At 49.8% G+C, this 14,292-nt stretch overlaps 1 protein-coding gene across 2 annotated transcripts; it reads right to left on the minus strand.

Moving 5' to 3' along the window:
* Window positions 1-1,708: 1,708 nt before the first annotated feature.
* Window positions 1,709-5,281, minus strand: LOC119103690 (uncharacterized). Of its 2 annotated transcripts, none has more exons than XM_037227314.1 (5): window positions 5,202-5,281; window positions 4,735-4,797; window positions 4,082-4,401; window positions 3,124-3,265; window positions 1,709-2,516 (listed from the first exon to the last, which is right to left on the minus strand). In XM_037227314.1, exons 1-5 carry the CDS (start codon window positions 5,260-5,262, stop codon window positions 2,338-2,340), a joined length of 765 nt encoding a protein of 254 aa, XP_037083209.1. In that variant the 5' UTR covers window positions 5,263-5,281; the 3' UTR covers window positions 1,709-2,337. The 2 variants fall into 2 exon arrangements, with proteins under 2 accessions (XP_037083209.1, XP_037083208.1); XM_037227313.1 differs by having other exon boundaries at window positions 4,082-4,404.
* Window positions 5,282-14,292: the final 9,011 nt, after the last annotated feature.

Raw genomic sequence — 14,292 nt, forward strand, 5'->3', positions numbered from 1 at the left:
GGTCCGCACTCGCTAACGCTGCACATGGCGAGCACATGTCGAGACGTTGATGTTCCGCTGCATGACGAAGTTTAGTGACAAAATGTTGTCAAACATACCAGCTTTAATCAAGATAGTCTTTAGCAGATGACAGAAGTATAATGCAAACTATAAGATATCAGTGCTCAGGTTACAGGCTAGCGGCGACATAGTGTTTTTCTTATGTCTCTAAGATCAGTATTTTTTACAGATTTTTTCAGCCAAGATCCTCTTCACATACTAAGCAGTGTAAAATGCCAAATATCTAGGCTTACTACTAGTCGTGACAATCGTGCGTGATCGCAGCGTTCTGCGATGAACGTGATCAGCTTGCTACGCGATATTTTAAAGCGTCGTGCCATTTAAGACAAATGGGCCCGAATGCTCGCTCCGCGGCAATGCACTGGGTTCAAGGCGAGGCTGAAGGCTGCTGTTGGTTGCGCTCATAGCGTGAGAGGCCGACTGGGTAGAAGAACGTTGCTAATCGTCAGCTCTTTTGAGGTGCTGTGCGGCTTTTCTAACGATTTGCCATGGAGGATGTCCCTAGAAATAGCGTCATAAGCCCCGCCAATATAGGATTGTTGTTTGTAGACATCAGAGCTGTGGCCTTTGACATGAAGGAAGGACGTCAGAGCGGCACGTGTCAAATATTTATCTTTGGCTTCCTGTTGCTGAGAACAGCGGCTTCGAGTTAGGAGGCGGAGTACCACTGGTGTAGGCCTTTCACACTGCCCATTGCAACTCAGGCTTAGCGTACTGATCGGTGGACTGGCTTGAGAAAAAAACAAGTTTTTTATGGTCATCATATTGCATTCGAAGCTAAATAGCAGTGCTGCAGACATTAAAAGATGTCTTTTGCATCTGTCGATGCCCATATTACATGGGCTCAGTAACTAACTGGGATCATGGTAGGAAGTGCGAGTTCTGTATCGCTAATGATTATGCGAGGGTAGTATAGGCCATCAACGCTTCCAGCTGATTGTGCGAGACGTTACAAAACCAAAAGTGATATTATTTTCAGGTGCTTGCAGAATCGTGTTATCGGTAAATATCGGGCTGTAGGGATGGAGTTTTGCAGAACATTTAGGGGTGAGAGAGGGGGGGGGGGGGGGCGGAAGGCAGCGTAGCTGAGCCCGCCTCCGATATGTACTTAAAATAGTTCTCTCCGCAGATCTGACATGCTTTCATTTCAGAGCTGGAAGCATGGATGTAGTGTCTCAAAATTTTGGATAAAAGATGACAACTTAAAGTAGAAAGTTACATTTTTGGTTAGGAGGCAGAATCCCCCAACCTAGTAGGAAACCACACACCTCTAGGCTGTGTAGATCTGTATGCGTTTATCTGATAATTTTATCAGTTTAGTCTCAGCCATGACTCGGTGTTTGATGGCCAGCAAATGGTACTTTAGTGCAAATTAACTCCCGAAACGAAAACATTTCATGGTTGCGTCGTATCGCATCCCATTTATCGCTGCTTTTGTGCTGCATCGCATTTACAGCTATTTTGCAACGGCATTTCTGAACGATATGGCTCTAGGTGACAATTCAGACGGTTCCAAATTTCGTCGGTGGCAGAAAAGACATTATTTTCACCCCTGCAAACTTCCCCCCTCTTGGTGAAATGAACCAACCGAACGCACGGGTACTAGAACATTACTGGGATGAAGTCATGAAAACTCAACAATCTCAGCAATATCAGATGTATTATCCCATTCACCAGAAGCATTAGAGCGAGTCACACAGCAAGCGTTTGGAGTAAAATGTTGAAGATGCTCAGCATGGTTTACTGACAAGTGAACCTAAAGGCTGGTGAGTTCTAGGAGTCATGCACTGCACAAATAATTCCAAAGGCCGCAGGATGCAGCTAATAGAAATTCAGTAGACAAATGATGTACAGTTAAAACAAGCCGATAAATGCAACGAAACTTCAGGTAAAATGCATACGATGCAAACGAACCGTGAGCAGAGCTTCAGAGCCACCTACCTGCACATGGTTTAAATGTTATCAGTTATTTCGATGATAGCGACGGAAGAACAAAAGGTGCAGGAAGCCAAGGCACACTATCTTTCAGTCACCTCGGGATCCTAGGATCCTGAGGTCCCGGAATCTGGCAATCACTCGTGATCAAAATCGCACCGAAAACCCGTAAATCGGAAAGAGAAAGTAGCAGAGAGCTGGGGACAGTGAGAATCAGCACTGATTCCGGAGGTGCACGTGACCGGGGTCCGTGACTGGAGGCACGCTCGTGGCTCCGGGACGCTCCGGCGCCAGTCTTCTCCATGAGGCGGGTCGGTGACAGTCCGTGGCAGAGCGCGCGCCTCAAGCACTGGGGTCGCCGCACAGGTAGCGGACACGGTAATCAGCGCACTGACCACCGCCCTGGTCGGCGTTCCAGCAGGTGAAGCCGTCGTTGACGCTGCAGCGGACCGCCTTATCGGGTCCGACGGCCGCCTGCACATCTGTCAGCGTCTGGCAGTCCACCTCCAGCGGCGTCTGACCTGGGGTCACAACGGTCACCAGCGGGTCATCACTCATGACAAGCAGGCTGGTGATGCTTTGCGTAGAGCAAGACAACGACCCGTTTGAGTGACAGCTAACAAACATTGCATGGGCATTACAAATTAAAAATGTGATGGCCTGACACTGGTGCTTCCGCGCCGCTGTTTCAAAGGTAGGTACTTTCGCCATTGACCATTTGCAACTCGAATGGCAGCAGCAGTAGCTTATACTTTTTTATTACATGCACGTAGTCATTATGCCGTGGCGGTTCGAGTCGCTTTAGGCGCTGGCTATTTGCCATTGGCAGATATGGCGCGCGGTCGGTGGCAGTTGCCGGTAGCAGTGGCTGTGCTAAAGGTCAGTTATCGTCCGGGGGCAGCCGCACCGTGCTGGGCATTGCAGCACGCGCAGTTTTCACCACTAGACTTTGCCGTTGACCTGGACTTGCGCGATCGGATGGCAGGAGTGAGGTCCCGCACAACAAACACCGCTTAGCGTGAGCTCTGATCCCGAAAAATCGATCTACTCAAATGCTCCGTATTAAATCGTAGAACATATTCTGGAACAGGATAAAAGTAATGGGTAAGGCCATTGGGGAGGTCGTACCAGTCGGGCAGGGAGGTGCGTGCCGGGCCGGGTGGTCGTGCCAGCCGGGGTGCTCGCAGTCGCAGCTGCCGCTTGGGTTGTCCTTGTCGAACCACTGCGACCACCGCAAGTTCTTGCATGCCGTCCAGCAGAGCAGTCGCACCTGGTGAAGGCAGACGAGTGTTTCGGCGCCTGTTTTCCTAGATTTTTTTCGTCGTTTTCTTTTTCTTAGCTATTGATGGGTACCACTCAATAAGTGCATATATTGGAAACAAGAAATGTCTCCGGGGTATCATTTTCAGCCCCTCATATTTAGCAGGTCCCGGACATGCGCACTCGAGTTCGACAATTTCCGTTCTCGCTGCGATCGTGACATTGCCACCGCAGGTTTAGGCGCTGGCGTGGCTGCCTTCACCGCGTGTTTATCGAACGCCCGTAAGAGAACAGTAGACTTAGGAACATACACGATAGAGTGGAATCCTGATGATCCTTTTTGTCTTTAAACAGCAGGACTGACGGCTGACGCAAAAATCCGTCAATTGCGGTCGTTGAGCCGTCCCACGCCACGGCATTGGTAGCCAGGAAATGGAGCATCGGCAATAATATCGCAGAGTTTGTATGCTGCTCCTTAAGCAGATTTTTACTGATCTTGATTTCCACCACACAACTTGGGACGCCCACAACATCATCATCTACAACATTGATCACGCTGTAACATGAACATTAGCTTGGGTCGCACGCGTTTGAGGAAACGTTGAGGCATGGGCATATTTTATAAATCATGTTCACAGGTTTCTATGGGGGCTGCCATGATTCGACGGTGGCCTCGAAGATTCCAAGGATGATTCATAAGGCTCCGACTTTGATCGCAGTATTCAAAGTTTGGCAAATTCGGATGCGTTCCAATCTTTTCCAAGTCCTCCAGTCCGACTTCTCAGCTCCAATTGCTAACAAGCAACACGTTATAGAGCCGACTCACCTCATAGTCCTGACAGCGGCCGTCCGCCTGCTCCCGATCGTGGCAGATGAAGCCGTCCTCGCTGTCGCAGTTGAGGCGTCTGCGAGGGGCGGTGTCGTCACCGGTGCGGAACCAGGGGGCGCCTGTGCGCGCGCTGCGACACTCCACCTGTATGGGCGTGTTGCAGACAATGCCGAGGCGGGCCAGTATCTTGGTCACGCGACCAGCGTCGCCACCCTCCACAGCCAGGTTGTAGCCAATCGTCTCGAAGTCGCCGTTGTTAGCGTCAACCTGGTCAGCGTTGATCCAAGGCGTCCATCGCATGCAATCACAGCCGTGGCCTTCTGGGGTGGAGTGGGGGGGGGGGGGGGGGGGGGGGGGGCGTCATTCTGGTATCGCTAGCTGTACAAACATACAAGCATTGATACATTTCGGCCTATGCACATAGTTTCATAAGTCGGGGATGTGGGGCTTGCAGAATTTTGAACCGAAGTCATGGAGCGCAAGCGAAATCTTAAAATAAAAACAGTATTTCGCAGCTTAGGGTTCAGTTATAGTGGCTTCCGCTGAATTTAAAGATGATATTAAGACACCGCCTAAAGGCAGAGCAGAGCAGAAGAATGAGTGGTACCAGAGTTCATGTTTACGTGACATTCTGGGAAGTGAGGAAGTACCATGCTGTGTAACGTCTAGACGCCCTTGCTTTTCCTCTTCTTTCGTCTCCTGTTCGGTGCATCCTGTATGGAACCAGCGCAACAGAGTTAATAAAATGCCGTTGAAGTCTGTAACATACAATACATGTCTGTCACTTTTAAGCTGCCTACCAGAAAACATCCCAAAACATATTTACAGGGTCAGAGGGAAGAAGGCATTATGGCAAATTTGGGAATACTACGGCTAGTACAACCTTTTTCAAGGGTGAGCAATCGAGCATATCGAACATTGTGCTGCAGCCCCTGCACAGCCTATGTACACCAGCGACCAATGATGTGCTTTGCCGACAACGTCTATTCGCCTATAGACCAGGCAGGGTTCAAATGCTCGTAACATGTAAAGAGTGCCCCGTATCTCGGTTAAGTGCAGGAGACAGCCGTATGTCTGCAGGCGGCGCTCCAGACGGTCGAGTGGCCCGGGTGCTCACCGGCGGCGCTGAGCGCCAGCAGACTCAGCGTCAGGCCACGGAGCAGGAATGTCTGCTGCATGGTGTCGAGCCGGGCGAAGCTGCCACTCTGATCCTGCCGTCGGCACGCACCCGCTTAATAACGCGGAGCACCGTCGTCACGCGTACTTGTCCACAGCTGACATGACGCACGAATCGCGAAAATGTTGGCGTGCGCTGTCGGATTGCGCCACTATCTCGTCCCGCTGTCGTGTAGCCAGCTGGCCCCTGCCAAAGTATCACTGAGGCGTGATTCCACCGTGGCACCGGAAATCTATAACACGCAAGCTGCAGCACTTGTGCTGCCGCTTTGTGCTGTCTCTGCGTCGTCTCCCGTGTTTTAAAAAGCGCTTCGCTTGCGTTTTTTTGTGCGTGTACGTTTCTGCGTTTCTTATCAAGATGCCTTGTCCCAGATATGCCCCCCCCGAACTATGTGCGCTGGATGGCCGGCGGTTTGCTTCCGGCTCAGTGCGGGCACAACCCAGTACCGTTTGTATGACGCACACGGACTGTCAGCTCAGAGCGATTAGTGCGTCCCGCTGCATGATATGCACGCTCTTAATATGCACAAAATCCAACCTCTCAAATGTCATGCGCTGATCGCGCAACCATGGCAAAAGACGGTCATTGTATATGCTGCCAGCTGGATGGTGACATCCTGGTGCGGCGAGGGCGAGCGAAACATCAGGGCCGTGCGTTGCCGCTATAGGCAGGCGATTCTAGGCTGTAACGTTGACAGTATTCTCCCGAGCCCGGATATTCTCTTGAGAACGGGTGTAGTCTGTCATTTATTCGAGTGTCATTCGCAAGCCAGACGTCACGAATGGCTCACTGCTTGCGCTGCACATTAGACAGGCGCGTTTAAATGGTGCCGTGACCCGGATGAATCGGGTGCTTGCCGATTTCCGGCACGGTGGTCTGCACCTAAGTTCGCAGCAGCCTATTGCGCCAAAAGATATCACTGGTATGTGTTGTTGTGCAGCCGAAATTCACGGTCTGGCAAACGCCCGCTGTTAATTTGTCATCTCTGACGAATTTACACGCTTTAAGAAGACTGTTTCACATCTGAAGATATTAAGGCAAGCTCAGAATGATAAATGCGTTTTAGTGCGACATACTGATTAAGACAAAACATTTCACCATTTAGGAAATATGCTACTCAATAGACCATCGTGTGATTACGTCATGCAACGTTTTCATGACGTCAGAGTCGCCGATAGACTGGCCGCGTTAGAATTCTCACTGTAGAGAACGGGTTGAGTTACTTGTAGTACTTCAACTTGCCGAGAGGTGGGCTTACTAACTGACGCTTGTTTGTTGAATCGGAATATCGTTACGTGTGCGTGTTTTGGCCCTTTCTCGAAGTGTTATTGCATATTTGTTGGTGGATTTTTGTTGACTTGCATTTACATGCTCCGCTACAACACTTTTCTTAAGTTATTCGATTCCTAGTCTTATTTCCGTTATAACTAATATCGCTGCCCAAATTTGTATGCTATGTAGTACTAAACATGATTCGCGTTCGACTCTTGCACTCATCGCATTACATTGGTTGAACGCCAACCGACACACACACACACACACACACACACACACACACACACACACACACACACACATACACACACACACACACACACACACACACACACACACGCACACACACATATGGCAATGGGTGACCTTTGAATAGGTTGAGTGAAATAGGATGCACAGATGGCGTGCGTCAAGCTCAGCAACAAAAGCGTCGGACGTCTTTAAAAGGGCCTGGTTGTGAATTACATTGAGTGATCTTTATAACGGCTGTCTCAGTTCAAAACTCCATCGATCAAAACTCCATCCACACATTGTTTTACGAGCCATTTTATAGACGTGCCGTGCTGCAACGCTCGGCACCGTCTGGCGTGCTCTTTGAGGTCACCAGATATGTAGAGCAGTTGCTGCTACCGGCTACAGGCCTTCCCAGTCAAGGGCAAATTATTATGCAATATCATGACCAAGATATCTTCTTCCAAAGAGCGCACTTTGAGCGCCGCGCGTGTGATCAAATTTCGTAGCCAGCACGATGAAGAGACCAAAGTACACTGAAAAAGTATAAAGAAAATTTAAAAATTTGCACCCAGGAGTCTCACTCGATCACCATTTTCGTAGGCTCAAAGCTCGTTAGGAGTGTCACATTCCGAAAAAGGGGTCGCTGTGTTACCTGAAATCGTGCTGGAGTCGGTTTTCTGCGTAACCGCCGACGCCGGAGCCACTTTTGGGTTTCCGAATGTTACAACGACCACCATGTGGCGTGTCACGTAATTGGCACCCTGTGGGGAGTCGCAGACCTCCAAGCTATCAATTGCAGACTCCCATACTGCCCTACGGGTTTTCTAAACTAACTTCTGAACGGCGCTGCCTGATTGCTTCAAAGCTCGCATAGCTGTAGACAACTAAATAGCCGATCATTTGGTATGAAAATTAGATGAACCTTGTAAGGTCGCTGACCAATGGCACGTGAAAGGCAGAGAGAGAGAGAGAGAGAGAGAGAGAGAGAGAGAGAGAGAGAGAGGAGAGAGAGAGAGAGAGAGAGAGAGAGAGAGAGAGAGAGAGAGAGAGAGAGAGAGAGAGAGAGAGAGAGAGAGAGGAGAGAGAGAGAGAGAGAGAGAGAGAGAGAGAGAGAGAGAGAGAGAGAGAGAGAGAGAGAGAGAGAGAGAGAGAGAGAGAGAGAGAGAGAGAGAGAGAGAGAGAGAGAGAGAGAGAGAGAGAGAGAGAGAGAGAGAGAGAGAGAGAGAGAGAGAGAGAGAGAGAGAGAGAGAGAGAGAGAGAGAGAGAGAGAGAGAGAGAGAGAGAGAGAGAGAGAGGAGAGAGAGAGAGAGAGAGAGAGAGAGAGAGAGAGAGAGAGAGAGACGGGTTTATTGAGAACAGCATGGCTTCGAGTATCAATTCATATAGCACATGTGCACAATATACATATGAAGTAGGACACTACTTAGTTGATAACATATCTGTTTATGGGAGTGGTTACATGGAGAATGCTTGGTTTGCGTAGTCGCGTACCACAGCAAAACATTTGAAGTGTGCTTGCGCTTCTGGTATTTTTACCGGAGATCGCCACTCGCTGCTTTGGAAGCAGATTTCTATGCATGGCAGACGCTTGCATTTGTTTTCCTAGCCTTAGGCATAGCTTTTCTCTTCTGTCAGCGAGGGTTTCCATGCCCGAGCGTTACAAGATGTGCGAGTACTTTTCCGAATGGCCGAAGATGATTTTCAAGCGTCTCTTCTGCACTTTCTCAAGATGTTGCGCCTGCTTGGCAGTGAGTCCCGCGTGAAAAACCGGTGCACAATATTCTAGCGATGGCCGGGTGTAAGCAACATACACACGAACAAGCTGTTCCTGTGGTGGATGGTACTTCTTTATTATGTAGAGCATATATAAAGCTTTCGATGCTTTGGCTACAATATCATCCACATGTGCTTGCCATGACATGCCATTTGATATTGTTACACCTAAAAGCTTAGTTTTGATGGCGGTTGGCAGGCTTTTCCTTGAATCATGATGTCCGGTAGTACTAATGGTTTTTTGGCCGTGAAAAAATGCATGACTTGACATTTGTCATCGTTCAACATCATCTTGTTTGCCGCTGCCCAATCACTTATCTTGTTAGTGTGCTCTTGTAACTGGCAGTGTCGATCTACTTGGTCAGTTCGACACGCCTGGTGAATGGTAAGGTCGTCTACATACTTAAGTCGGTTGTCAATATCAGCAGCGGCACCGTTAACCATAGCCAGGAAAGCAACCGGGCCGACTAAAGTGCCTTGCGGAGTGCCGCATGTTATGGTTCTCCAACGACGCATGATTCCATCTGGCATCTTGACCCGCTGCTGTCGGTCCTGCAAGAATGAGCAAAGCCATACCCGGAGCTAAGTCCCATTGCAAGCATATTCTGGACTAACTGTTGTGTGATCAATGAGGTCAAATTCCTTCTTAAAATTGTACATAACCATAGGAAATAATTTGTCAGCTTCGTCTAACTCCGTCAGCAAATCGCGCAGCAACCTAATTGAATAGTGTGACGTTGAGGCACCTTTCATATTTCCGTATTGGCGCTTATCTACGCTTGGTTTTACATCCGCCAGAATTTGTGGAACCATAATTTTTTCCAAAACCTTGCTAAAAGTCGGTGTGAGGCTTAGCGGTCTCCGATCTCCTGGCAGCTTGGGCGATGTTTTCTTCGGCACAGGGGTGATTGTTGCTCTCTTTCACACCAATGGCACGCACCCTTCATGCAATGACTGATTGAAAATATGAGCGAGTGGTACGGCCAGTTCCACAGAAAATTTCTTTACTAACCGCATTGGAAGTTGTCCAGTGGGCACAGCCATATTTTCTCTCAACTGCGATAGCTGAAAAGCAACTTGCCACGGCTATATCTCAGCAGGAATGCTATTGGCAGGCTGATAGCAGGGAAGCTCTTCTGTGCGCAGCGGTCCATACGCTGTACATATTTCTGCAAAAAAAACGATTTACTAATTCCGCTTTTGATTTATCGTCATTGGCTTCCGCTAGATCAAGGCTCCGTGAATTTTGGTTTTCGGTTGGTTAAGGTGGCTACCCAGGCCATGGCCGCCACCGCGGGCCATTGCTAGGGCATTTTTTAGTACGATGCGACAACGGGAGACTTTACTTCGAAGGATAGTTTTAATGCCCATTTAGTATTTCTTGATCACAGATAAGAAAAAAATATGTGATTTGCACTTTGCATAAATGAGAAGAAGTTACTTAGAACCACTGCGATGAATGTTTTGTTTTTGGAAACATGCCGCCTTACGTAATCCTTGATGTTTATTGCGATTTAAAAATCAAAACTATGTCGCTGTTTTTGTGTGTCATGTCACTGGGGCTTTACCACGCACTCAGGTGCTGAGGCTATATGGTGTCCGCCTACCTTTCACCCTGGCAGGAAGGACGGGCACCGCGGGTAATCGAACCCCGTGCCTCTGGTTTCCCAGACGCGCAGTGGTTAACGCAGACACGTTAACCATTACACTGCCGGCACCCCTATGTCGCTGTTTTTTGTGACCGTTATCTTATACAGGTCAAATCAGGCCACTGACCTGACATAAACACCAGCGACATTTTACTAAGTAGAGGTTTCTGGGTTAAAGGTGTTTGAATGAGGCGGTCTAATGGAACTTTGGACACCGATCTGGAGCCTAGCATATACTGACTTTATTTGACACGAAGGTCATAGCTTATGGCCCTCAAGATTCGACACAAGTGGTTTCACATATAGCTCTGCATGCCCTCTGAATTTTGTAGATCTAGCTCCGTTACTTTTTGAGATCTCAGTGGTAGTATTAACCCGTGACCCGAGCTGCGTCGAATTAACCGGCCGCCCGAGCGCGTGTCATTGTTGCGCGGATGAAACGAAACCTGACTTATGGAGCTGATCGTCCTTCAGAAATCTGGCAAATTGGTACGGTTTTAGACGCTATCACTGCACTGGCGTGCATTAGATAAAGCTTTAGCCTGAGAAGGCTTCGCAACTTCAACCAGATATTTTGACTATTACTAGGAGTGCTGTCTTTTCGTGACTTGATAAAATTATGACAAACGATGCCTTGCAGTGGCGACTGTACACCATAATAAGGGACGCTCTGCCGACATAAAAGTAGTACGACCTTTCTCGTCCTACACCGCAGCGCATGGTGTTTCAGAAAAGTTTTGTTTCAGTGGGAGGGCCAGGCATGTCAAATTGATCACAGGCAGGTGGCTGACCCATACCGTATAATGCATGTTCGATACTTTACAAATATCATGGCGTCTAAAGCAGTTTTTAAACGAGCAAAAGCGTTTCGTTGAATAGATATGGCTTTCAGCGTCTGTCGTCCGGCGGCAGCAGCCGCCATCCTAATGTTGATTCAGTTTCAAAAGTACGCCGGACTCCCACTCGGGCAGCCCGGAGCTGAGGCCCAGTTGCGCCATGGCCGCTGAGTGTTTATATGGCCGATGCAGGCGCAGGCAGGCGCCCCTCCAGGAAAGGGGCGTGACAACGTGCATCGGGTGCTCTTCATAAAAAACAAACAGCATGAATAAAACATAAACAAACATGAGTAACACCCAATTCTGCTAGAACGTGATACCTTCGCTCACAAATCATACTACTGTAGCTATACCTGAAGGAGTAGAAGCAGTCGAACAGGAAATTCTTCGCGGGCTAATATCGCGATTCCCAAAAATTGCTGAAGTCCCATTACAGTGATTTTGATTTCAAGCGAAACTGTCCGCTGTCTAGGAAACAGTGTAAGGCGAAAGACAGCTAGGCCCGCGCACCTGGGTACAGGTCAACAGCGTGAAACCGTAAATAATCATAGTAAAATCACATCCCGGTAACAGTTGGAAAGCCTCTGGGCTAGAGCGCTCAGTGGGTGATTAATCTCTATCCTGCTGACGCCCAGTGTCATGTTCCTTGCTTCGATGTTGTCTGTGCTGTTCCCGTGCACCGTTTTCCCACCAACGAGCCTCCCACATCATTCCGGCCAAGTGCCCTTGGGCTAACTCAAGGTAGTCGCTAAGCTCCTGGTATGACTTGTCGCCATTAACGGGAGTGTTCCATATTGGTATGGGGTTTTGAACTGAAATAGCCATCTTGAAGATCATTCAGTGCAGTTCACAGTACCTGTCGTTCGTAAGACCTAAACCCCATCCAGTTTCTTAGCTATACGCCCGCGAAGATGTGCGGACTATTTCGGGAGACCATTTTAAGGCTGCGCAGACTTCCACGACGCCATAATAACGTCATAGAAATCTGGCCATTCCGTTAGCCATGCGGCGATCAAGGCAAAAACAATGTAATTGTCGAGTCGTGCATGCCTGGAGTTTGTAAGCACGATTACCAGATATGACGGCCGTCAATTGGCTCGCAATCACTATCGTGCAAGGTGCAATGGCGTAATCAAACAATGGCTTATTGCTGAGCATATTCCCTCCACAGAGAAATGTGCTGTCTGGAGCGGTCTTTCCACTTGAAAATATGCCGTTAGTCAAAAGTGAGCTTATTTCAACATGCCTGATGCTTGCTTCAATGTCTTCACGTGTGAAACATTTGCTTTCAGTAGAAGACATGCAGCAGCACCGCGATGATGAAGCGACACGCCTTGAGGATGATGTTCCAGGCCTTCCCCTTTGTTCTGCTGGTGATGCCACCACCAAACACTGCACTCCTACTCACGCCCACGACAGATCCCCTCAACAGTGTCCATTCACAGCCCAGGACACTCAGGAGTGTGCACCATGCCCATGTAAAGTAAGCCCGTGTATCATGAGTGTGCATCATACCCGCGTAAGCATGATGTTGGTCCGCCGCTGAGGGTCGTTGGATTAGACTTGGGCCGCAATCTGCTACAGGCAAAGGTCGGCTGTGAGATGGGTGTGCTCCATTCCGAGAGCATTGAGAGTCCTCTCACGATGCACAAGCGAGGACAGAAGTGTCTGGCTGTTAGACGGTAATTCGACCACCGGCCCAAACACGAGTGTCTTAGACTTCAGGGCAGAGCCTACCACCAATCGGTATTGCTGAACACTGAAACCCGTTCACTCGGCTGGCTTTTCAGTCTTGGGGACTTCCGATAGTCATGCCACGTTTCACTGCTGACTCAACCCGACGGCACTGGACTGAACCCGACTCTAAAGCCGGCAGAGCCTTTATCGGGGGCTGTGGTGCGTTCAGACTGAAAGGCTCCTTGTAGCGCTGCAGCTGCATAGCCTGGTCGGTGAGTCACAAAGGGGACATCTCACTATCGCCATTCTGCTGCAGAGGTTGTACTCAAAAGGCACCAAGACATGCCAGGAGCTGAATACCCGGAGAACAGCCAAAGGGCACCATACCAGCACCATTTGATTGAAATAATTCTTCAAGTCTGCCTCCAATGCTTCTTGCTCGCGCTCATGCTTCTGCGCAGAAGGCGAAACGAAAGCTTTCTCCTTTAGCTGCACGATCTCAAGGCAACGCTGTCGTATTTCTTCGTGGCCGGTAGACCACAAATACGCTTCCTTATTGAGCTGACATGCATAAGGCGGAGCTTACATGCTAACATATACCGCGTGTGTATATATTCTTTTGTTAGCCCCGTCCCACTGTATCCCCCACCCCCAGCCGCGTTGCCATCGTTATTCTGTGCAACAGCCGGGTCGCTATATGTGAGCCATAAAGCCAGTGACGGGTCAGCCGTCTGGGTAAGGCGTCCCCTGTTCTTCCGGCGCACAGACCGCGCCGGAGGAGCAGCTGAAGGTCCTGCTGACGAGATCAGCAAGGGGCGCAGTGTCCTGACGGAAACGCAAAATGTGGCACAGGATGAGTGCGTTTCACACCGAATCGCTTAAAAGCATGCCCAGAGCAGGGGCAACCGGGGAGAGGGGCACCCGGCGGAGCCACATCCCACGCCGCTCACGTTTCTGCCTCACCAGGGTCGACAGCCCATTAGCAGACGGCCAAGAAAGGTCCCCGAGCAGAGCATGAAAAGTCTCCCGCAGGCCTGCCAGAAGGTGATGGAAGCCATCGTTCGTGGTCTAGCAGGTGTCCAAGTGCACCTGGATGACGTCATCGTCTGGGGCAGCTCTCGAAGTGAACACGACGAGCGACTCTCTACTGTCCTGAGGCGTGTCCAGCAGCATAACATCACCCTCAACATGGCAAAGTGCAAGATGAGACAATCGTCATTGGAGTGTTTGGGCTTCACCGTCTCTCTGTACCGTGTGGCTGTGACCCTAGAATGGGTTTAGGCCCTGACGGAGCTGCAGCGCCATCTAGGCTCAAGGACCTGTAAGCCATGCTCGGCTTGTTCGGCTTCTATAGTCGCTTCGTGCCGGACTACAGAACGCGGGTGGAGCCTCCGCGGCGACTGTTGAGGAAGGGGGCGCCACCGTTCCAGTGGACCCCGAACCTGTCGGCCGTGATGACGCGGTACGACGGAGCATCTTGACCAGCCAGGTGCTCGCCATGCACGACCCGTCCCTGCCGACCCGAGTCACCACCGACGCCAATGACGTCGGGCTCGGCCAGTGCTGTCCCAGCTGCATCCAGAGGGG

This window comes from Pollicipes pollicipes, unplaced genomic scaffold (genome assembly GCF_011947565.3).
Source record: "Pollicipes pollicipes isolate AB1234 unplaced genomic scaffold, Ppol_2.1 Scaffold_5724;HRSCAF=6776_pilon_pilon_pilon, whole genome shotgun sequence".
NCBI lineage: Eukaryota > Metazoa > Arthropoda > Thecostraca > Pollicipedomorpha > Pollicipedidae > Pollicipes > Pollicipes pollicipes.

Excerpts from the sequence above, each read along its gene's own strand:
- LOC119103690 (XM_037227313.1), bottom strand. The coding sequence starts at position 5,262 with ATGCAGCAGACATTCCTGCTCCGTGGCCTGACGCTGAGTCTGCTGGCG. Across the intron at positions 4,798-5,201 it reads GCTGGCGCTCAGCGCCGCCG|GATGCACCGAACAGGAGACG; the intron begins GTGAGCACCCGG and ends GGTTCCATACAG. Across the intron at positions 2,517-3,123 it reads CGCACCTCCCTGCCCGACTG|GTCAGACGCCGCTGGAGGTG; the intron begins GTACGACCTCCC and ends TTGTGACCCCAG.